Source organism: Mus caroli, unplaced genomic scaffold (assembly GCF_978045245.1).
Source record: "Mus caroli unplaced genomic scaffold, Mus_caroli_1 scaffold_9, whole genome shotgun sequence".
In the NCBI taxonomy this organism is placed as follows: domain Eukaryota; kingdom Metazoa; phylum Chordata; class Mammalia; order Rodentia; family Muridae; genus Mus; species Mus caroli.
This window is the reverse complement of record NW_028227264.1, coordinates 79,328,284-79,352,358: the sequence shown is the minus strand read 5'-3', so window position 1 is coordinate 79,352,358 and position 24,075 is coordinate 79,328,284. Positions and strand designations below refer to the sequence as shown.

The window sequence follows — 24,075 nt, the reverse complement described above, 5'->3', positions numbered from 1 at the left end:
TTGCATATATTAGAGAGGGTCTCAACTGCTGGCCACGCCCCCACCTCCTCACTGAGGGATTCTAGAAGGAGCTGCTTCCCCACCACCACCACCATCACTATATGCCCCAACTATATACACTTGCTTTTTTCTGCTTTATTGCCCCTGACTAAATCCAGAACATTCTTTTATGCCGAAATAAGCCCTTACTCCATAAGCTATCACCTCCCCTTCCCAGCCATCCTTCTTAAGTCTGCACCCCAAGTTCTGGATGTTTTCTGTCCCTTACTCCTTTGGCCTTTTGTGTCGGTTCTCTCACCAAACATCATCTCCACACCAGTGAGTGGTCTCGACTCCTTTAGGAGTCCAACAGCCCTTTCACATGGGTCACTTAATTTACATTTACATTACGATTCCTAACAGTAGCAAAGAAGCAATGAAAGACTTTAATGGCTGGTGTCACCACATGAGGAACTACATGTATTAAAGGGTCTCAGCAGTAGGGGGCGTTGGCAACCAGTCTATACTGTCATGTGTCACAGCCTTCAGTTTAGGACTGAGCAAGACTCCCGTGTTCATCATTCATTTGTCCATGCACAGATTGTGAATTGAATTTAAAATTGGCTTCTGTGATTAGTGCTGATATGAACACACATATTTAAGTTCCTGGGTGGCTGTGTGCTTTTTTTTGTTTGTTTGTTTGTGTTTTGTTTTTTTTGAGACAGGGTTTCTCTGTGTAGCCCTGGCCGTCCTGGAACTCACTCTGTAGACCAGGCTGGCCTCAAACTCAAGAGATCCGCCTGCCTCTGCCTCCCAAGTGCTGGGATTAAAGGCGTGCGCCACCACTGCCCAGCTAGTGGTGTGCTTTTTATCTTTGTTGGTAAGCACCTAAAGGTGCTTGGCCAGCTCTGTGGTCTCCCATCTCCATTTATTATTTCAGAGATCCTTCTGAGAAGAGTGTGGCAGAACAACCCCCTTACAGGCCCCTAGTGAGGAATTGGGGGCATGGTCAGGTTGGATCCCCGCCTAGGATTCCAACCTCTTCCCTAAAACAAAACAAAACAAAACAAAATCAACAAACAAAAACCAAGCCCAACTTGTTCTGGAAGCGCTGTATTGTTCCTTCCTCTGCCTATGTTTCTCTTCACGATCATAAATGGTGGGCACGGCAGGGCTGGGGAGGTGGAGCCACAAGGATCAGAAGTTCAACGTCATTTTCACTGCTTAGAATGTTCACAGCATGCCGGGCGTGGTGGCGCACGCCTTTAATCCCAGCACTCGGGAGGCAGAGGCAGGAGGATTTCTGAGTTCGAGGCCAGCCTGGTCTACAAAGTGAGTTCCAGGACAGCCAGGGCTATACAGAGAAACCCTGTCTCGAAAAACCAAAAAAAAAAGAATGTTCACAGCAGCCTACCGATAAAAAAACCAACAAAACCCCAAACATAATAGCCTAGGGGTATGTCATTCTCAGCTACTCAGGAGGCCAGGCAAGATGGTTGAGTTCAAGGCCAAGCAAAAGGAAAACACATGTCATGCCTCCATCATTCAGCACTGATGAGTTGGACAACAGCCCCAAATGCGTAAAGAATTGGATCTTTCTTTCGAACTCCCGGGTGAGTGAGCATACAGGTGCTGTGCTGCAGGTTGTCTTGCTGGGACACCAGCTCTGGACCTCTGGTCTGACAGAGGTCGGAGATGAGATATATATTATCCTGATAACTATATTCGCAGAGGCTGAGTTATATGTGACAGTACTGAGAAGTAACCGTGCCTGGGTCGGCTCCCTTTGCTCTTCTACCATGCATGAGAAGCAGTCTCTACTGTTTCAGGCTCTTCGCCAAATGACTTTGTTGGGAAAAGGCCACATCTGGAACACCTCTCGCTGATCTTGGTGCCCTGCTGCCAGGCTGACTGTATTTCTATAGCGGGACCCTGCCTTGGGGTCACCTACAGCTCCTGCTTTTGGACCCCAAATTACAGCTGCCCTGTCCCCGCCCCCTTCAGTTGTTTATAATAGTTTTATAAAGGCACACAGAATATGAAAGTGCACTTAAACCTCATTTCCATGCATAGCCCAGCACCATGAAGCTCATTTGAAGGCTATGCTTCAGCTTCCACCATCCATTTCCACAGCTTTGTCCCAATCTGATGCTCTGGCTCCAGTGATTCCAACAACGTCCTGGGGAGTGGGAAGCTGAGGGAGTCCGGAGATGTTGAAAAACATCTTTATTGATGGGTGGTGGTGTGGCACGACTACAGTCCTGTCACACAAGAGGCAGAGGCAGGCAGGTCTTTGTGAATTTGAGGCCAGCCTGGTCTACAGAGTGAGTTCCAGGACATCTAGGGCCACACAGAGAAACTGTGTCTCAGAAAATACAAACAAGCCAGGTGTGGTAGCACACACCTTTAATCCCAGCACTTGGGAAACAGAGGCAGGCAGAATTCTGAGTTCTAGGCCAGTCTGGTCTACGAAGTGAGTTCCAGGACAGCCAGGGCTACACAGAGAAACCCTGTCTTGAAAAATCAACAAAACAAAACAAAAAACAAACAAAACCAGCTTTTATTTATTTTAAAATACCAGTTTCCAGGTAACCCAGGTTGGCCCTGAGTTCTCTGTGTAACTGAGAATGATCTGAGTCAATCTCTCACCTCTATCTCCACTGGACTGAGACTATAGGTGTGTTCCCACCTCTGTCTCCACTGGACTGAGACTATAGGTGTGTTCCCACCTCTGTCTCCACTGGACTGAGACTATAGGTGTGCTCCACCAGAATTGCTTTTGAGGCTGTGTAATAACCCAGGGCCTATGTCATATGTTCATCATGCACCAGTGCTTATCTAGGTGACTTCTCTCTGTGAGAATTGTTAAATGCTGGTAAAATACCCTTCCAAAATTGCATGCGTTAACTCAAGTCTGTAATCCTAGGATCCCGGAGGCTGAGGCAGATGGATTTTATAGATTTGAAAATAAGATGAGCCTGGAGTGCAGAAGGAGAATCTTTTAAAATAAACACCAAATAAATTGATTAAAAATTTAAAAAGCAGGCGGCCATGGTGACTCAGGCCTGTAATCTTAGCATTTAGGAAAACTGTCAGAAGTTCAAGATTAGTCTAGGCTACAGTGCCAGACCCTGGCCAGACAAACAAACAGAAAGAGGGGGTCTGGGGATGTTGCTCAGTGACTGGAGTAATTGTCTAGCAAGCACAAGGCTTTGCGTTTCATCTCCAGCACTGTGTAATGGGCAAGTCCATCCAGTCTGGGTTACATGAGACCTTACCTCAATCAAAAGCAAAACAGAAAAGCGGTTGGGGAGAGGGCTCAGTGGGTTAGAAAGCTGTGCACAGGTCTCAGGACCTGAGTTCTAATCCCCAGCACCCATTTAAAGCTGGGCATGACCAGGTGTGTGTCACCCTAGGCTTTGGGGTGGAGGCAAGCAGATGCTGGGAGCTTGCTAGCCAGCCTGCCCAGCTGAAGTACTTCAGAGAAGAAGCCTGTCTTAAAGGAAAGAAAATGGAAGACTAAACAAAGGGGTGGGAAGCTGTATGCTCCTCTAACCTCTGCATGTGGGTTCACAGTGTCGCCTCCCTCCAAACACCCCAGAACAAAGCAAGAAACAAAAACAAAACAAAACAACAAAAAAATCAAACATGTTTCCAGAGTGTAGCTCAGTTGGAGTGCGCTTGTCTGGTGTATCTAGGCACGGCAAAAAGAAAAAAGAAATACCCCGCGTGGTTAGGGTACTATTTGAGCATCAATTAGGTAGTTTTCTCAGAATGGGCACCTCAGCAGATTAAGACCCTGGCTAGAGAGTTGGCTCAGTGGTGAAGAGCACTTACAGCAATTGGAGACTTGGGTTCGGTTCCCAGTACTCACACGATCGTTCATAACCATGAGTAGCTCCAATTTCTGGGTATCCGAAGCCCTTTTCTGACTTCATCGAGAATCAGAAACACTCATGTTGCACATACATAGAATTACAAAGTAAATCCTAAATCAATCAAACAACAAAAACCCTGGCCGTGACGCTCTCCTCGTCCTCCAGGGGGCGCACGAAGGCCTTATATAGCCAAAGACTACAGGGGAGACTCGCGGTGCATTTCCAGTCAGGCGCACTCTGGACAGCCCAGGCTTCTCAGGGGCTTGAGGCTCAAGATTGCGAAGCTGTACCCGCGAAAGTCCGGTGCCGAAAGGGTCTCAGGACCAGAAGCATATAATCACGCGTTCTTTAAAGCTTCTCTTGTCCTAAGCTTCGGGTCTTCCGACGGCTACAGTTCCGTGGGAGACGACATTGTAAGCAGGCGCACTTCGGTCAGCCCTTCCCGGCGTCCCTAGCGACAGCGTCCCGGGGGCCTCTGGGGGCCTCGGGGCAAGATGGCGGCGTCGGCGGGGTCCGAAAAGCCCGAGCGGAAGCCTCCCGGGCGAGTGTGAGGAGGGGTCCCGGGGTCCCGGGTATCTCCGGGCCGGGGCCCCGCTGCGGAACGGACCATGCTACGTTCTACCGGCTTCTTCCGCTCCATCGACTGCCCATACTGGGCGGGAGCTCCCGGGGGGCCTTGCCGGCGGCCCTACTGCCACTTCCGGCACCGCGGAGCTCGGGGTCCCGGCGCTCCCGGTAGCGGCGGCGCAGCATCTCCTGCCGCAGGTAAAGCCCATAGGACCGCGCTGGGTCCCACAGCCCTCCCGTGCTACATGTTTCCCTTGCTCAGCCAGACCGCGCACCGTCAGATTGCTGTCCCTCTCCTAGCTGCCATCGCGATGCTGTGCAAATGTCTAGACCTCTCTGGTCACTAAAGCGTAAAGACGGACACGACGGAGGGAGAGACCGTGCATCTCCGTCCCCAAGCTAGGGGACTTGGTGCAACTCCTCCGGTTCTTATTCTGTCCACCTTGTTCCGAACGAGATATCATTCCCTCCCGTTACCACTCACTCCACCCTGTGCGCTTGTGGCATACCTTGTTTACGATCGCGACAGTTTCCTGGGGTGAGTCCCCCCCACTGTCTCCAGTAGTTGGATGCACAAGGCCATAGGGACACCTGCTATTTGTCGAACGGAAAACCCCCTTGCCTTGAACTGGTGTGGACTTTGAGCTTGGCAGGGAGCATGTCGCAATTAGTGTGATGACATTTTGAAGAAGGCCTCAGGGATCAGGCAGTGTGTAGGAAGTATTATATTAGAGAAAAGACATTAAGGTTTTGTTATTTGTCTTTTGTTTGTTTTTACTGTTGTAGGCCAGGCTAGTTTGGGACCCAGGACCCTGAAGCTGCAACCTCCTAGGTTCTGGGATGGCCCTAACCCGGCCCATAGGATTTCAATTGCATTAAAGAAGACATTGGAGAGCCTAGAGAGATGGCTCCGATTTAAAAGCACTTTCTGCTTTGGGCTGGGCCTGCTGCGTGCACACTTTTAGTCCAGGTTCTCTGGAGGCACTGCCAGGTGGACCTCTGAGTTTGAGTCCAGCTTGGTCTATATAGGAAGCCTTGTTCCAGAAATCCATAGCCAGTGAGTCCCTGTCTGAGGGGTGGGGGGCCACGTTTGCTACTGTTGCAGAGGCCCTGGATTGGGTTGCCAGCAGCCAATGGCTGGTTCCAGGGCACCAGCCATGTGTGGTGCAAATGCAGTCGCCCAGGCAAACTCTCATGTGGATGAAATTAAAAACAAAAACCTTTCAAAAAAACAAAAAAACAAAAAAAAAAATACCAAAAACCTTTAAAAAGTGGCATGGCACCCAGGCACGGTGGTGCATGCCTTTAATTTCAGCATTTAGGAGGTAGAGGCAGGTGAATCTCTTTGAGTTCAAGGCCAGCCTGGGTTACATATGTGGTCATCTCTAAAAGAGAGACAGGGCATTGTTGACTAGAGTACCATTTAGTCCTCTCTGGTGGTCTCTGTTCCTTAGGAATGGCTTGGTGAACTTCACCACTGACTCCACCCCCAGGTCCCAGGTTAATTTTAGACCACTCTCTCTCAAGCTGTTGTCTTTTATTTAAATAAGGATTTTTATTTTTATATAACGAGCCTTTGAATGGATAGATGGGTTCACTGTGTAGCCCAGGCTGGCCTCGAACTTGAGGTGATCTGCCTGCCTCTGCCCTCTGAGAGTTTGAGGGCCAGGCATGACCTGCCGCATCTCTTGTTAGGTCCCCATCCTCACACATACACTGGCCTAGGACACCTGCAAGTGGCCCTTTGACAGCTCCGTGTGTGGTGGTCAGGCTCCACACCTGGCCGCCATTGTCCTTGCCGGGTCAGCCGGGGACTCAGCCCAGGTGCTTGGGAAGAGGAAGGGCACAGCTTGGCAGATTTCACTGCAGGGTGGGCCCTGAGCGCCTGGCATAGGCGACCTCTCGGGCTGCAGTGCCCAGCTTGGTGACATGCAGTGCCTTTTCGTTTCCTACAGACTTATGCCTGTATGGGTGTCCAACTCGGTGTGTCTGCAGAGGCCAGAGGGGGACATTGGATCCCTAGGTCTGGATTTCCAGGTAGTTGTATGCCTTCAGCCATTAGTGCTACGGATGGAGTTCTGACCGTGGCAAAAGCAACCAGTGCTCTTAACCCCTGAGCCATCTCTTTCACCCTTTTGTTGTTTTGTGGGATTTTGTTTTGTTTTTTGAGACAGGGTCTCTGTGTAGCCCTGACTGTCCTGGACTCACTCTGTAGACCAGGCTGGCCTTGAACTCACAGAGATCCGCCTGCCTCTGTCTCCAGAGCACTAGGATCAACGGTGTGCACCCCCACCACTAAGTTGACATCCTGGCTTTTAAAGTTTACTTCCTTTTTGCGGATTGGGGATGGAAGCTGTGTTCTGCTGTGCCCAGTGCTGGACCTGGTACTGTGCCATCCGGAGCAGTGCTTGGTCCTCACCTTTCCTCTCACACTGCTCTTCCTGTGTTGTCTTGCGCCACAGCTGGTTACTTGGTTTCCCAGAAGGCCATGTTTGGGGTCTGGGACTGCTCTGTGTGTCTTGACAGTCCCCAGGGAATGGTGCTCCGTTCCTTGTGGCATCTCCTGGTGTCCTAGACCCCAGGTGATGTCCAGCCCTGGCCTTCCTGCTCTGGGGACTCTGCTGTCCTCTCCTCAGTGCTCCTCTGAGGAGGCCTGGGCCTTGGCTGCTCTGGATTAGGATAAAGTCCCATGTGGCTCAGCCTTGGTGGCATCCCTTGGGCTCCCTGGAGTAGCCCTCCATGGCCTTTGTACCTACCTTATGTGGCTGATCTCCAGTGGCTCAGAGCTGCAACAGAAGCTAGCCACCTTTTCTCAGCTGGGATACATAGTTACCCTGTTGAGATGCTGAGTGCTATGGAGGGAGACAGGCTGATACCAGTGAGGGAGGTTAGAGCTGTGGGCATGTAGGAGGTGGTTCCTCGGTGGTAGCCCCGTGAGTGGCAAGGCTGGGCCTTGGGTTTCTCTCTGGATTCTTATTGGCTGGTGTACATGGAGGTCCTGGCACAGTGGCCCTCACAGAACCCGGGCCCCAACACAGCTACTGTCCCTGCCAAGGGAGGGGTGTGTATGAGAGGAGCAGAAATGAGAAATCAGGGTGTCTGAGCCAGAGAGCTAACCCCACCCCCACTCTTGCTATGTCTTCCCGGCCTTGGAACCTCCATCTGAGACCCCCAGCAATGTTGTGTGGGTGGCAGCCAGGAGTGAAGTGCGAGTGGCTCCACACACACCCAGCCAGAGGTTTCCCTGTGGACAGTTTGGTGCCAAGGGCAAGTCCAGAACAGAAGCTGTGGAGCTTCTTAGAAGGAACAGGCTTTGCTCAGGTAAAGGAGGGTGTTCCTAGGGCAGAGAGTGGGGAGCGGGGTGAGAAAGTGGCTGTGCCCAAGTTCCTTCTGAGCCTTGAGGGCCTCTGGAGTCCTGGACCCATCCCAGTTCCCATAGTACATGCTTGAGCAGTGAGGATCAGAGGGGACAGACACTTCTGGCCTCTTCCCACTGAACCCTGTCACCACATGAGACCTGTGATTGCTGTTGACCTGTTAGACCAGGCTTGGTGCACTGCCTGGGGAGACAGGGGCTTTGGGAGTGGCTTTCCTTGTCTGAGCAGCCTAGAGTCCCTCAGGACCAAGGGACTCCTGCCACTTTGGGCTCCTTCCCAGAGAAAGACCCACTTCTCCAGGAAGTGCCAGCAGGGGGCGCTGCAGTCCACAACATAGTTGTCAGGGATAGCTGGCCCTGTGGATGCCCCGAGACATCAGTGAGGCCCTGATTGCCTTCTAACAGACAGTAGCACGCCATGGTCCTCTGGTTGAACTGCTGCCGTCAGGTATCTGGTGAACGTTCTCCTCGACCAACTCTTCCAGTCCCAGCTCTGCCCAGCAAGAGAGCCTCAGGGCTACACTTCTTGGCTACCTTGCTGGTGGTGGGCAGCTGGTTCCACTGTTGCTGGGGAAGGTGGCTTGGAGGGCAGATGAGCATCCCATATAAGCAGGATGCCGACCCCTGCTGCTCAGCTGCCACACGTGCCTGGTGATCTTTAGAGTGCTGTTAGTGGAGAGTGCAAGCTGCCCAGCTTACATCTGTCCCACATCTGCCCCTATTCATTGCTCCCCTGTCTTCGTTATGACACTGCTGCTTTCTGAGACCATCCTTCGCCTGACCCTCTTGACCTGATTCTGTGGCCTGTCTGTCCTGCTGCCATTTAGATAAAGGACTTGGGATTTCAGGTGACTGCTGGTACAGGGACAGCTGGAGTAGGGGTTTGCAGCTGTCATCCTGTCCCAGGACACCTTCCCACAGAGGAAGGTCTGCAGGGGTGGGGTGCTAGCTGGCTCCTAACGGGGCTCCATGCTGAGTCTTAAGAGTACCTGTGGGAGTTAGGGCATGCTCCTGTCTTGAGGGTGGCTTGTCCGTGGGTGCTGCAGTGCTCCAATGGTCTCCGCAGACACCACTTCTAAGGATGATGGAGCTCTGTCCCACAGTAGCCAGGGAGTGCTGGGAGTGGGTGGCGGGTCTCCAGCCCTGCTTCACTTTGCCAGTGATCTAGGCCCACGTGCCCTGCTGCTCTCTGAGGCTCTGACCATCCTTGACTCAGCGCACACCTATGGGACTCTGGGTAGAGGAATAGGCAGGCAAGCACATTGGACACTGACTCACACTGATTCTGGAGAGAGTAGCTGGGAACTGAGGAGTAGCTGGGGGCTGAGGAGTAGCTGGGGGCTGAGGAGAGGCAGGGTTTTTTTTTTAAGATTTTATTTATTGTTTCTTTGTTTTTTGGGTGGTTTGGTTTTTTTATTTTGTTTTGTTTTGTTTTTCGAGACAGGGTTTCTCTGTAGCCCTGGCTGTCATGGAACTCACTTTGTAGACCAGGCTGGCTTCGAACTCAGAGATCTGCCTGCCTCTGCCTCCTGAGTGCTAGGATTAAAGGCGTGTGCCACCATGCCCGGCAAGATTTTATTTATCATTAAATACACTGAAGCTGTCTTCAGACACACCAGAAGAGGGCATCAGATCTCATTACGGGTGGCTGTGAGCCATCATGTGGTTGCCGGGATTTGAACTCAGGACCTTCAGAAGAGCAGTCAGTGTTCTTACCTCCTGAGCCATCTCACCAGCCCTGAGAGGCAGGTTCTTGTCATGCGGCTCCTAAACTTTATTTTAAGATTTTTGTTTTGTTTTGTTTTTCGAGACAGGGTTTCTCTATGTAGACCTGGCTGTCCTGGAACTCACTTTGTAGACCAGGCTGGCCTGGAACTCAGAAATCCGCCTGCCTCTGCCTCACAAGTGCTGGGATTAAAGGTGTGAGCCACCATGCCGGGGCTTTTTTTTTTAAGATTTATTTTATGCCTATGAGTATGCTGTAGCTGACCAGAAGAGGGCCTTGGATCCCTTGTGAGCCACCATGCTGGGAATTGAACTCAGGAGCTTTGGAAGAACAGTCAGTGCTCTTAAGTGCTAAGCCATCTCTCCATCCCCTAAACTAGGTTTTGAAAGCCAATATGAGTTTGTTCAGTGGCTGGAAGATGCCAACAGAAAACTCTGCTGACATGCTGACTTGATATCCAGCCTTCTAGAAAGGTCTCGGTGACTCTGAAGTGCCACTGGTTGCTGTGTTTCTTGTGTAGTGGGAAAGGCTTGAACTGAGCTCATCCTGGTCTTCTGTTAACAAGGTTCCTGCAGCTGCAGCAAGCTGTTCATCTGAGGACTTGAGAGTTTGTGTGTTGAGGGTCCTGGGGCTGGGAGTCCTGGGTCTGTCCATTGAGTGGGAGGTGGGCATTGGGGCAGGTCCCAGACCTGAGTGGGTGACAAGAGAATCTGGTTGGGGACCTTGCCATAGTTCTGAGCAGAAACTGTCATGTGGAGTGGTGGGGACAGGGCTGCATTTACCATCTGAAAGCCCCAGATGACCCCACCAGCCTCCATGACAAGTGACAAAAGGACCGTGTTCACATAACACTGACCAGCATGCTCTTCCTCTGAAGCTGCAGGGCCCTCAGTCGCCAGCCTGAGCTCTGGTGAGTGGCAGCTTGGGCCTGGGAGACATCCTGACTGGGTCTCTGCTGGTGTCAGGGTGGGGCAGAGAGGTCCTGGCCATCTCCACTGGGAACTAGTTAGGACGGCCAGGCTGGTCTTAGAGAATTTTCTTTCTTGGCTCACAGCCCTTGTGGACCATGGGAAAGGAAGGCTATCTCTCGCCTTGCTCCAGGATATTAGCATGTGACCCCGCTGCCTTACCTATCAGCTCCTCTTCTGGACTGTCAGGTGGCCATGGAGGCTCCATGGCTGTTCCTGCCTCAGCGAGCCCAGCATCTTAGGCATGGAGGGGGCACCCTTTGCATCCCACTTAGCAGCTCCACCTGCTTGGAAGCCCTTGGCATCCTACAGGACTGGCCTTATGGAAAGGGACGGCTCTGAAGGATGACCTGGGGACAGGGATCCTCTTAGGGTAAGACTTGCTGTGTACCTATACTGAGGCTGAGCAGCACTTCCTAGGCTCGCCTGCCCTCTTCTGTGGCCAGGTCTCACACTTGTGTGCAGCTTCCCATAGCTCTCTGGCGACCTGCTGCCGACATGTTCGGTCTCTGTGTGTGAGCCACTGAAGGTAACCTCGGAGTCTGGTCCTGCTTGGATGACCTCATGTGTCCAGTGGTGCTGAACTGAGGGGCGTGCCTGGATCCCAGTGTAGGGTGGAAAGGGTCAGCCTAGGAAAGATGGATCGCAGTCCTCCGTGGAGACCTTGGGCTGTGTGGCCATCCTTGGCTTGGCATCTCAGAATGCATCTGAGACAGCCCAGCGTGGACTGGTTCTCCCAGCACCTTGCCCCAGCACCCCTGCACTGCCCGCTCACCTCTCCTTCCCTCTGTCTGAATATCACCCTTTTCTGCCTCCAGGCTGGGATCTCTCTTATCAGAGCTCTCACTGGGCTGGGCCCCAGCAGCCTCTTGGCCTTTATCAGCCTTTTGGCCTTGAGCAGAAACCTCCGGTGCTGGTGCTGCCCAGGGACTGACTTCCTGTTGTCAGGAGAGGCCCAGTGTGATGCTGCTCCTGAGACTGGTGCCTCTGGTGTGGCCTGTCAGAGGTCTAGACAGATGTGTGGAAGGAATTACCCAGGACAGTGCTGCTTGGCTGTGTCTGGGTCATTCCTCCCATAGACAGGCTGACCAGGTGCCGTTTCAGCCTGGGGACCCCAGTTTCCTGTCCAGCGCTCTCTCTGTAGCGCTAGTAGGGTGATGGACCATTCCATCATTGCCTAACCTGGGACTCAAGGACCTTTCCCTATAGGTGGGGGATCCCCAAGAAGATAACCTTTACTCACACTCAGTCACCTGTGTGGACCAGCCTGTCTCCCAAGAAGCACCGTGAGTGTCCACGCTTGCATAGAAGGGCCCATGCCTTCCTTCTGCAGTCCTCCTGCGTTACTGTTCGTTGTGAAGCCCAGGCTGGTGTGATCCTCCTGTCTTAGTCTCCTGAGTCCTAGGACAGTAGGTGTGCATTCAGGCAGGGCCTTGCTGGGCAGGGGCTCTGGGTGCAGTGTTCAGTTCAGCCTTGGTTGAATGTTTTAGTTTCTAAATTTTCCCTCCTTTCTTCCTCCTTCATCCCTTTCCCCCTCCCCGGGGCTTTGGGTGTGCTGGGCAAGTTTCTTTTGAGATTGTGTTTTGCTAGTTTAAGATGGCCTTGAACTTCTGATCCTCCTGCCTCAGCCTCCTGCATGGCTAGCCCACTGCCTCTGATCCTTAGATTGTTACTTTTTAAGAAGCCAGCCCAGTCAAGCCTGGAATCTCACCCTGGGTCACCCCAGCACCTGGGAAGTAGAGGCAGGAGGATCAGAAGTTCAAGGTCACCCTCAGCTGTACACCCAGGCTGGCTAGGTCTGTGCCACAGTAAGATTTTTTTGTTTTTTGTTTTTCGAGACAGGGTTTCTCTGTATAGCCCTGGCTGTCCTGGAACTCAATTTGTAGACCAGACTGGCCTCGAACTCAGAAATCCATCTGCCTCTGCCTCCCGAGTTCTGGCACAGTAAGATCTTACATCAAATAACTAAAGGGAAAGTCCCTGAGAAGTTGCTGATTCTTTTCACAGGTCAGTGTGACCCAGCCTCTGCCCCTGCTTCTCAGCAGTAGGGCCCCGCCCCCTCCTGTGAGCAGTCTCAGCCCCTCTTTCTCAGCAAGAGAGGTTCCCTTCTCTCGTCCTTCAGGAGGTGTGGGCTCCCCTATTTGTCTCCTCATTTGAATGTGTGTCTGCATGGGTGTAGTGGGTACTCATGGAGACTGAGGTGTCATCCCCTGGACTAGATGTGTAGGTTTGTAGGCTGCTTGCTGTGGCTCTGGCTGGCTCCAGCCCCTCCCTTTCAGGTGCTTTGTGAAGCAGTGAGGCACAGGAGGTTCAGGTGCAGGCTCAGTGGTGAAGGCTGAACACTGGAATGAATTAGTTAAATCGCTTTGGCTCCTGGTGGGTCGAGTGGGTGCTGCACCCAAGAGCTCTCTGGATTCTCTGAAACAAACACACACACACACACACACACACACACACACATACACACACACATGCCGGGCATGGTGGTGCACACCTTTAATCCCAGCGCTTGGGAGGCAGAGGCAGGCAGATTTCTGAGTTCGAGGCCAGCTTGGTCTACAAAGTGAGTTCCAGGATAGCCAGGGTTACACAGAGAAACCCTGTCTTGAAAAAACAACAAAACAAAACAAAACAAAAAGCTGGGCTTGCTGCTTTGTGCTTGTGATCTATGCTCTAGGGGAGGTGGAGCCAAGAGGATCTACTAGACTAGGAGTTTGAGCTAACCTTTCAACCAGTGAGACCCTATGTCAGTCAGAACGACACATCCATGAACCTGAGCTTGCCAAGGCTGCCACTTTAACCTCTGTGCACTCAGCTGGGGATGGTGCTGCAGGACAGTCTAGAGCCTCACACTGTTTGACTCCCGTTAGGTCCTGTGGGACCTGTTCAGCTTAGTGCTCTCCAGGGAACCTCTCTTTTTTTTTTTTTTGGTTTTTCGAGACAGGGATTCTCTGTGTATGTAGCTCTGGCTGTCCTGGAACTCACTTTGTAGACCAGGCTGGCCTCGAACTCAGAAATCCGCCGCCTCTGCCTCCCAAGTGCTGGGATTAAAGGCGTGCGCCACCACGCCCGGCTGGAACCTCTCTTTTTGCACCCCCTTTGATATAGGATCTCATGTTGCCCAATCTAATGTTGAACAATCTGTAGCTGAGTATACCTTTAACTCCTGATCCTCCTGCCTGTACTTTCCTAGAGCTGGGTGATGGGCATGGCCACCACACCAGTACATGTGTCTGTACTGTCTGATGAAGCCTGTTCGTCCCCAGTAGTGCCTTACCCACTGAGCCCAGCAACACACACACACCTCTGCACAGGTCCTAGAGTAAACTGGGTGATCCCACCACAGCAGTGTTACAGTGTCACAGTGGTGTTACATTGTCACAGCAGGGCTTCTTTAGACCCAAGCCTGGTATGCAGTTGGTTCTGGACTGCTAGTTCTTTTTGTTTTTGTTTTTCAAGACAGGGTTTCTCTGTGTAGCCCTGGCTGTCCTGGAACTCACTTTGTAGACCAGGCTGGCCTCGAACTCAGAAATCCGCCTGCCTCTGAAATCCACCTGCCTCTGCCTCCCGAGTGCTGGGATTAAAAGGGTGTGCCTCCATGCCCAGCTGACTGCTGGTTCTCTTACTTTGCACATCTCTAGCAAACCAGCTCAGTGGCTGTTCTGTGTTCTCTTCCCTTCCAGGGCTTGGCTATGACCCGTACAACCCAGAGCTGCCCCAGCCTCCTGTGCAGAGGGAGAATGGTGCTCTGGGTCAAGGCGATGGCATGCTGGAGCTGGAGCTGGTCAACCAGGCCATCGAGGCCGTGCGCGGCGAGGTGGAGCTGGAGCAGAGGCGCTACCAGGAGCTCCTCGAGACTGCACGGGGGCACAGTGCTGGGCCTTCAGCCCTGGCGCCTTGCAGCCCTGCCACAAGCATAGATGACGATGACACCTTCTCATTGGCCCTAACTTACACGCCGGGTGGCCTGCTGAGCCCGGACGCTGCCTACCAGCCCACCCCATTGGCTGTTCCTGCCGAGCCAGGGCACAAGTACTCACTGGCCCCTTCAGACAGGAGTCAGGGCAGAGCTGCAGGAGGTGCTGGTGCCCTGGAGTATGTCCCCAAGGCTGTGGGCCAGCCGCGCCGCTGTGGCCGCCCTGTGTCCGGTGGCAAGTATGTGGTGGATAGTTCAAAACCTTCAACAGATCTAGAGTATGACCCACTATCCAACTACTCAGCCCGGCACCTTGGCAGGGCCAGTGCCAGGGATGAGAGGGCCACCAAGCGGCCGCGGGGCTCCAGGGGTGCTGAGCCATACACTCCTGCCCTCAAGAAGCCCTGTGACTCCTTCGGTGGCTGTGAGGCCAGGTTCTCAGACTCTGAAGATGATGTGGCCAGCCCCCCAAAGGCTGATGTTAGCAGCCCCAAGGCTGGAGCTGACCCTGAAAGCAAGATGCCTGGGAAGCCTGTCTCCAAGGAGGGCAGAGAGCATGAGGACGGTGGCCTGCGGGGCACAAAGGAGATGGCTGTGCAGTATGACGTGGAAGACCTTGGGCAGCCCCCCAAAGCACTAAACACAGTGTCTGTGGTCAAGCCTGGCTCCCCAGCCAGGGCCTCTCAAGATGCTAGGGTCCCCAAGGAAGGTAAAGCCAAAAAGAAGAAAAGTGGGACATCAGCCAGCCTCAGCCACAAGGACAAGGTCCACAAGAAAGACAAAAAGAAAGAGAAAGACCCAGCCAGGCCCCGAGGGAAGGAAAAGGTATGTGCGGACAAAAAGAAGCTGTCAGCCAGTAACCCCAGGGGGAAGGCCCAGGGGCCTGAAGGGACCAAGAAAAAGCCATCCTCTGCGACCACAGTGGCCAGCTCAGGGAAAGGGGGGTCAGGCCGCCCCTCCAGCACGGGACCCCAGGACTCTGGGCCTGGTCCCCGTGCACCACTGGCCTGGAAAGCTGGTAGTGCAAAGAAGATGCCATCAGGGAAGTTGGTGGAACGCAAGGCCCGCTCCCTGGATGAAGGAGCTCCCCAGGACACCCCTAAGCTCAAGAAACGGGCCCTGAGCCATGCTGAACTATTTGGGGATGAGAGTGAGGAGGAGGACTCAAGCCTGGGAGCGGGAGCACCCCGGGTCTGGCCCCCAACCCTGCCCAGCCTTAGCTCAGACTCAGAATCAGACTCCGACTCCAGCCTGGGCCTGGACGAGACAAAGGTGCCCAAGCGTCTCAAGGCCGCGCCGCCCGCATCCCCCGCGCCGCCCTCCCCATTGTCGTCCTCCTCCTCGTCCTCGGGAGCCAGCCAGTGTGCAGAGGAGGATGCGGACTACTTGGCCCTGGAGAAGGAGGTGGACTTCGATGTGGACCCTATGGAGGAGTGCCTGCGGATCTTCAACGAGTCCACCAGCGTGAAGACGGAGGACAAGGGCCGGCTGGCCCGGCAGGTGAGGGCACTGGCCTTGGCAGGCTAGGGCCCTTCGAGGGGACACTCAGTCCCACAGTCATCTCCAGCCGATTCCAGCCTCTGACCCAAGCAGAAGCCGCTCTTTCAGCACCGGCCTCTTATTAACTCCATTCAAAATTCAGGAACCCTCGGTGGCCGCCTGCTGCCCCCCTGCACCCTGCCCAGAATGAGGATGCTGGCTTTCTACCCACCCAGCCGGCTTCCCGTGGCAGCGTCCGACTGACTGTTCAGACTGACCAGCAAAGGGGTACCGGGCCCTCCCGCCCCACGCCTGCCTCACCACCTCCTGTCCCAGCTCCTTGGCCTTTCTTGCCCCTCTCCCCTCCTCCAGCTCTTGCTCCCTTCTAGCCACTAGGCCCCTTCCTCTCCTCACTCCCTGGCCTGCCTGGCTCAGGCCAGCCTTGACTCATCTGGGTGTCCCTCCTTCTAATGTCCCCATGCTGGCCACCAGAGGGCGCTCACCCTGAACAAACAAAAATGGACTTGGCCAGTTCGTTCCAGCCCCAGCCCGGAGGGATGCCCTTGACTGGCATTCCATATCTGAGCTGTCATCCTGGGCTGGGTGTGGGGGCAGCAGCAGGGACACGCCCACTTGTCCTCCTGTCCACAAGGCCTGGGAGGCAGGTGCTGGGGCCCAACCTTGGGCCGCAGGGTGCTGATCCTCCATAGGGCTCTCATTGGCAGGACCGCGTAGGGTCTGGCGGCAATGAGGCTGGGTGGGAAGGCAGGGGCTTGCCCCAAGGAGGCACCAGAGTGAGGAGTGCATGTGTGTTTTCAGCCACCCAAGGAGAAGGCTGAGGAGAAGACACATGCGGGCCTGACCACTTTGTTCCCGGGGCAGAAGAGGAGGGTCTCACACCTTTGCAAGCCAGGCAAGGAGGTAAGACCCAGATATGGGGATACAGGGCAGGCCTCTGGAGGAAGGAGATCTGCCACCACTGTCAGGCAAAGGACCCCTGCTGTCAGCCTTTGGTAAGCTGGTATCTGGGGCTTCATGTCCCATCCAGATCTGGGCACAGGAACAGTGCACGGAGGGGTGGGTAAATCCCCATGGGTTTTAGAGTTGAGTGAGCAGTCCAACCTCAGAGCCCAGGCTACCTCAGTTGTGGCCGGAAGGTGGTCAGGATAGTAGGGGAGGCCTGTGTGGGGCGTGGTGGCAAGCAAGGGCTCCACAAACATCCCTGGTGCAGGCTCCGAGGAGACATGAGCGCAGAGTACTGGTGGGCAGAGGAACATGGAAGAGGAGCTTCTGCAGCCTCTGCTAGGTCAAGCCTCGTCACCATGCTTGTCTGGAGTGCTCTGGGTGGGGGCTAGCTCTAGGATCTGTACTTTTTCAGGCAGAGGCCCCAAAGAGGACCCCCGTGGCTCCCCCAGCACGGCCCCCGACTGCTCAGGAGGTGTGCTACCGGCGAGCACAGCTAGCACAGAGGGACTCGGCCAGTTGGCTACAGGCCGCCCCGCGGCCAACTGAGAGGCTCTCCTCCGTGCACATCTCAGCGCCCGGGGAGAAGAGGAGGATTGCTCACGTACCCAACCCCCGACTGGCTGCTGGTAAGTCCTGACCCTGCCCTTTCTTGGACCCCTCACCTTGGCTTGTGCAGTATGAGAGGAAGCAGCGCTCAGAGAATTTGTGTTGTACCTGACCTTGAGCACCCTCCCTGGGCCTCCAGGGTGACTGGAGTAGGGACAAGATGGCCTGGAAGGTCTGAGCAGCCACCATCAGTGGGACTTGCCTGAGCGTACCTGGAGTGGATGGCAGCTTGTTGGTCAGGGGTGGGTGGTCCTGTCAGCTCTGCGTGGTGGTCCCAACCGGCCCTATTACCAGGCAGAGAGCCAGGGCCTGTGACCAAATCAGGAAGAGCTTCTGGACCTCTGCTTCTCCCTGCCTGTCAGGGGCTACAGTGCCCTGGATTCCGTGTTCTGTTGATGCCCACGGCTCATAGCTACATCTCTTGGTGGTTCCTGCCTGGGCTGCCATGGCACAGCCTGGGGATGTTCATGGCTGTGCCTAAGCAGGGCTTGTTAGGGGCTATTCCAGTTCTGGGACTCTCCGTGTCTCCCAGGCACCACCTTGACCTGCTTTGGTGCTCATGGTGTTGGTTACACCGGGCTGGGAGTTGTGCATGCAGATGTGCTCCTCCCTGTAGGGCGAGAGTGTACTGGTTATCTCTCTTGACAAGTACAGCCTTGGTGGGTTGGTTCCAGGAAGGATGGCAGGGGCAGCCTGGTCTGGCCCCTGAGTCCTCTCCAGAGAGTGACCCCAACTAGGGTCAAAAGTCACCGGTCTCAGTCCTTCAGTGCCGACAGGCTGTGATGGGCAGGTACTCCACACCCTGCATGTCAATGCAGGGAGAAGCCCTGCCCTCCTTCTGCCAGGGCGGAGACAGTGTATGGTTTGTGACCTCATTACAGGGACAGGAAGGTAGCCTGTCACAATGAGCAGGCCGGGGCATCCCAGGCCCTGTGGTCCTGTGCCCTGGAGCCAGGGCTACCCCTCAGACGTCAATGTCTCGGAGTCGGGGGCTGGAACATGTGGCAGAGGCCCCGACCACGCCCCACCATTCACCAGACTGCCCCGACCGTGGCATTGCCTGAGCCGGCCTCCACAGCCGCGTTGCCCTTCCCCACCTCCATGGACTTGCCCCAGAGCAGCTAGAATCCCATGTCCTTCCACACCCCGAGCCCGGTGCCCCGGCCCCCACTGCGCTGCGAGATGCGCGTTCTGCTCACACTCAACGACCGCAGCTTCCTGGTGCTCCGCAGCTCCGTCATGGGCCTACTGTCCTCCTGCACTCACGTCCCCTGTCCCCCGTCAGCCCCCACAGGTGCCAAGAGGGCGCTCTCTGCCAGCAGCAGCCAGGCGTCCCACGGCCCCGAACCTGGCAGCCAGCCACTGAAGACACGCACATTGTCAGGGATGGCATCTAAGACAACCACCACCGTCACCCCCAAGCGCATCGCCCACAGCCCATCACTCCAGGTACCCTGTACTCTGAGAGTCCATGAGCCTTATACTCTGCTCATATTGTCCCCAGTAGGATTCTGTGTTGGCCCTGTAGTATGTTCTGTCTTCTAGTACTGAGAATGAGTCTGAGCTTATACAAACACGGCAAGGTGCTTATGCCCAAGGCAGCCCCTCACTGGGGAATTGTAGGCAGAATCCACCCCTGGCCATGACTCTAGTCTTTCCCTCTGGAATTCATAGCTGGGCTCATGCACTGGACAGCCTATTCCTGTCTTCCCCAGAGGCCCTAACACCTTGCTGTCTTTCCCCAGAGTCTAAAGAAGCCCGTTATCCCAAAAGAATTTGGCGGCAAGGTTCCCACTGTGGTCCGCCAGCGCTATCTCAACCTGTTCATTGAGGAGTGTCTCAAGTTCTGTTCGTCCAACCAGGAGGCCATTGAGAAGGTGGGCCCTGGAGTGCACATTCCCTTCATGGGCAGGACTGCAGGCCCTGGCCATCGTGGCCTTGAGCTGTCGCTGGGAAGGTCCCATGTGTCTTCCTGGCTCTCCTCTAGGCATCTTGGTTCACACTGGCTGCCTATACCATGTCCTCGTGAGTGACAGGCTGGGCCATGTGCCTGACTCAGGCTGGTCCTGCACCAGCCACTGCCATCCCAGAGCAACCGATCCTACTGCCCATGCTCCTGGGTGCCGATCCTACTGCCCATGCTCCTGGGTGCCAGGTTCTGCCAGGACCTTAGGCTGAGCACTGTCTTACCCAGGCCCTGAATGAGGAAAAGGTGGCGTATGACCGCAGTCCCAGCAAGAACATATACCTGAACGTGGCCGTGAACACCCTTAAGAAGCTAAGGGGCCTGGTCCCCAACACCGTGCCCAACCTCAGCAGTGAGTTGGGGCAGCTGTGCAGAGGGTCTTCCCCAGAACTGGCTGTACATGGGCTTCAGCAGCAGGGATGGTCCCTGGTTACCCACACTTGGGCTACTGCCCAAGGTACCCTCTGCCCCCTCCCTCCCTCCCTTCCCCTCCTCCCCTCCTTCCTCCTCCCTCAGCACCCCACAGCCTCTTCACAGTGAGTGGCTGAGCGCTGCACATTAAGCTGGGGAAGGAGGGAGAGAGGGTTAAGACGTTTCATTATGTCCCCTCAAGAGGCCCCATTAAGTGGCTACCACAGTGGCGTGCTCGTTCGCCCCTGGCTCCATTAGTTTCTCCTCACCTCGGAACCCATTAGTCATGGACTCTCTAGCTGCAGCGTGCTCCTCACCCCTGTCCCACACCTTCCCTCAGCGATAGCAGGCCTGGTCTGTCCAACCAGAGCTCAGGTGGGGAGCTGCTGAGCCCCAGGTGACTTGCCCTGAGTTCCCATGACCCTTTGCCAGCTGGACTCTGTAGGCAGTGGGGGTAGTGCACATGCGGGGGGTGGGGGGCTGAGGTTGCAGCTGGCCACTCCCAACCTCCCGACTTTTCTGTCCTTCCTTCTAGAAGCCAGTGGCCGCAGGGTTGTGTCCCATGAGGTTGTACTGGGGGGCAAATTGGCAGCCAAAACCAGCTTCTCACTGAGCCGCCCCAGCAGCCCACGGGTAGAGGAGCTGAAAGGTGAGTAAGTGACTGCTAACTCATGCTTCCCTTTATGTCCTTGTCTGGCTGTCTGTCCTGTAGCACCAGGCCATTGTCCTAGCCAGTGTCCTCACCGCATACGTACATTCATGAATGTGTACATAGGTGCCTGCATATGTGTGTGTTTGCCTTTCTGTCTGTCTGTCCGTCCCCTTCTGGCAGCACTGACACTCAGTTGCCCCCGCAGAGACTGCCATGTACAATACAGTCATGTGTGTGTGTGCGTGCATACATACATTCATGAATGTGTACATGAGTGCCTGCATGTGTGTTTCTGTCTGTCTGTCTGTCCGTCCCCTTCTGGCAGCACTGACATGCAGTGCCCCTGCAGGGACTGCCCTGTACAGCCGCCTCAGGGAGTACCTGCTCACTCAGGAGCAGCTGAAGGAGAATGGCTACCCCTTCCCTCACCCAGAGCGCCCAGGGGGTGCTGTCATCTTCACAGCCGAGGAGAAGAAACCCAAGGACCGTGAGTATCCTCCCAGCATTGCCTTAGGCAGGAGACCGGGGTGTTAGCTGTCTGCTGTTATGGCACACAGTTCAGGGACAGGCACTTCATCATGCTCAGGGGGTACTAGGCTGCTGGCCCTTCACCCACTTGACCTCTCTGCCTGTCCATCTGTCTTCACACACAGCCTCCTGCAGAATTTGCTGTCGCTGTGGCACAGAGTACCTTGTGTCCTCCTCGGGCCGCTGCGTGCGCAGTGAGGAGTGTTACTACCACTGGGGGCGGCTGCGGCGGAATCGAGGTGAGGCTCGTGCCCACGAGTGCATGCCTGCTGGCTGCGAGGGCTCCTACCCATCTCACTCTGCCCCCTTCTGAAGCCCTGGCCCTGTGTAATCTTCGTGTTCCTTCTGAGCACAGGCTCTGCTTGTCTCACCCCTGCAGTGTCCCCGAGGGTGGGGACCTTCCCCAGGCCTGCATCAGCTTATGACACTGTGGCCTAGATCCTTTCCCTGAGTCTTTGTCCCTGACTGGGTGGGCAAGATGCCTGTCAGGTGCCCTGAACATCATTGCTCTCTCTCGCCAGTGGCTGGGGGCTGGGAGACCCAGTATATGTGCTGCTCAGCTGCCGTCGGCTCTGTAGGCTGTCAGGTTGCCAAGGTAAGTCCTGCTGTGTGCCACTCCCTGCCCTTGGTCACTGGACTGGCATTGAGGGACGCAGTTGAGTCCTATGCTCAGGCCCCATGTGGCCCCAGCCAGCCCTTCCTGACTGTCTGCACACTAGGCCTGACATAGGCACCTGCTCCTAGGCCTTATCCAGGACACAGGACTCCTCGAGAGTCATGCACAGCCATGCTGCTGACTGCTTGACCCCCTTGTTCCCCAGCAACACGTGCAGGACGGCCGGAAGGAGAACCTGGAGGGCTTTGTGCGCACCTTCCAGAAGGAGCTGCCCGAAGATGCCCATGCCGGGGTCTTTGCCCTCGACTGTGAGATGGTGAGTCTGGGATCACAGGAACCTGCATTCTCCCTGGGATGGTGAGGGAGTGAATCCAACTAAGAACTGGCAAGGGAGCCCCACACCTCAGGCTAGTGTCCTGAGAGAGGGGTCGGTCAGCCTGCTTGGGAAGGGTTCTCTGAGTTCCTAGCCTGTGGCTCCCTCTGCGTTGGTGGTTCCCGTGGTGTCCCTGACAGGGTCTCTGCAGCAGCCATAGCTAGCCACAGAGGGGAGGTGCGCTTGGGAAGTCGGCTGCATCTGGTGCCCATCTCTGTTCTCAGTCCTACACTACATATGGCCTGGAGCTGACCCGAGTCACAGTTGTGGACACAGACATGCAGGTCGTGTATGACACCTTTGTCAAGCCTGACAATGAAGTTGTCGACTACAACACCAGGTGTGTCCCGGCCTACCGCGGGACCCCATCCTCGTTCCCATCCTGCCCGGCCCGACGCCCCTCTTGCATCCGGCCCTCTGCAGGTTCTCAGGGGTGACAGAGGCCGACCTTGTGGACACGAGCATCACGCTGCGGGACGTGCAGGCTGTCTTGCTGAGCATGTTCAGCGCTGACACCATCCTCATCGGACACAGCCTGGAGAGCGACCTGCTGGCTCTCAAGGTCATCCACGGCACAGTGGTGGACACGTCTGTGCTGTTCCCACATCGCCTGGGCCTGCCCTATAAGCGCTCCCTGCGGAACCTCATGGCTGACTACCTCAGACAGATCATCCAAGACAATGGTGAGGAGCCAGGGCCCCCGGAGTGGGAGTGGGGGAGCGGGAGGGGAGGTATGGGAGTAAGGACTGTGCTGAGCATGTCTGCCCTGTAGTGGACGGGCACAGCTCCAGTGAGGATGCCAGTGCCTGCATGCACCTTGTCATCTGGAAGATCCGAGAAGATGCCAAGACCAAGCGATGACTCCCACCCAACATTACCATGTCACCCCCCTTCTTCCATCCCTGGCTGCCCTCAGCCCCGATGCCCTCGGCCTCTTTTCAAACTCTGTAATAAAACATGACAGCTGACCACGCGCCTCCCAAGCTCCAGCTGCAGGTCTGCAGTGAGCAGCCCAGAGCCGGGGCTGAGACCAACCCTCAGCCCAGCCCCACACCTGCCCAACGTGTCATCACCTCCTCCCCCAGTCCTGTCCCCTGGAGCCTGCTGCAGCCCAGGGCAGAGCTGGCCTAGCCTCTGTGCCCCAGTCAGGCGCCCCCACTTCTACCCCAGCCCACTGCTCCAGACAGTGGGCCCTGCCTTCTGCTTCTTTGTATATAACGCAGGCAACAGGACAAGCCCTCATGGTTTGAGACAGGGGTTGTCTTTTTTTACTTTATACTGTTATTTTTATTAATTTTTAATTTAAACCTGCTGACCCGCACACCTCCTCAGCTGAGGGGTCCAACCCTGGTACTGCTGGGATCCAGGGACTGAACCCCACATGGTCAGTCCCATGGGCCTGGATGTTTGCCCTGCCTTGTGGGGTAGCTTCCAGAACTCACCCTAGCCCACCAGGGCTCCCCAACCTCAGAACCAAGCCAGCCCCTTGGCCTGACCTTCCAGGGCCTCTGGGCTGTCATCCTGGGGGCTATTGCCTCCTCTGTGAGTAGAAACAGAATAAATGTTTGTATGAACTTTAGATTTCATAGTGTGTGGTGCTTTGGGGGCAGACAGGAACCCGACACACGCCCATGTGGCCTCTGTCCCAGTGGCCAGGGTCAAGAAAAAATGAAAATGATTTCCTTGCCAAAAGCAACTCTCACCCCATGGGCCCATGCCACCTAGCTGTGGGAACTCTGTGAGACAGCCCCAAGCTCTGAGTAGGCTGTGCCTGCTAGACTTCCCCTGAAGGCACCTTGCTGTTGTCCCTGATGCAGGCTGATGGCATGTCTTCACTCCTTTTTGCCTGTTATCTCAGTTACTCAGACAAGGTCCAGGGTGGAGACTGGGAGCCCCTGCCGCCTGGTGTCCTGAGGCAGGGCCTGGCCATCAAGGCCACTCTGTTCCCATGTAAGGAAACAAGTTTTGTAGCACTCACATCCAATGTGACCTCAGCTTGATTGGCTGCCTCTTGGCAGTTATCTGTGGGCAGAGTAGGCTGGCTGGAGTTAGACCCTGGCAGGATAAC

At 55.2% G+C, this 24,075-nt stretch overlaps 1 protein-coding gene across 2 annotated transcripts; it reads left to right on the top strand.

The window, feature by feature from the left end:
* The first annotated feature begins 4,100 nt into the window (after positions 1-4,100).
* Rexo1 (RNA exonuclease 1 homolog) lies at positions 4,101-23,586 on the top strand. Of its 2 annotated transcripts, none has more exons than XM_021173975.3 (15): positions 4,101-4,622; positions 14,178-15,910; positions 16,709-16,810; positions 17,268-17,481; positions 18,747-18,910; positions 19,207-19,338; positions 19,656-19,779; positions 20,374-20,487; positions 20,840-20,977; positions 21,144-21,257; positions 21,540-21,613; positions 21,840-21,950; positions 22,232-22,347; positions 22,431-22,690; positions 22,780-23,586. In XM_021173975.3, exons 1-15 carry the CDS (start codon positions 4,466-4,468, stop codon positions 22,866-22,868), a joined length of 3,642 nt encoding a protein of 1,213 aa, XP_021029634.1. In that variant the 5' UTR covers positions 4,101-4,465; the 3' UTR covers positions 22,869-23,586. The 2 variants fall into 2 exon arrangements, with proteins under 2 accessions (XP_021029634.1, XP_021029633.1); XM_021173974.3 differs by having other exon boundaries at positions 20,816-20,977.
* The last annotated feature ends 489 nt before the right edge of the window (positions 23,587-24,075 follow it).

Excerpts from the sequence above, each read along its gene's own strand:
- Rexo1 (XM_021173974.3), top strand. The coding sequence starts at position 4,466 with ATGCTACGTTCTACCGGCTTCTTCCGCTCCATCGACTGCCCATACTGG. Across the intron at positions 19,339-19,655 it reads ACCAGGAGGCCATTGAGAAG|GCCCTGAATGAGGAAAAGGT; the intron begins GTGGGCCCTGGA and ends TGTCTTACCCAG. Across the intron at positions 22,691-22,779 it reads ACAGATCATCCAAGACAATG|TGGACGGGCACAGCTCCAGT; the intron begins GTGAGGAGCCAG and ends TCTGCCCTGTAG.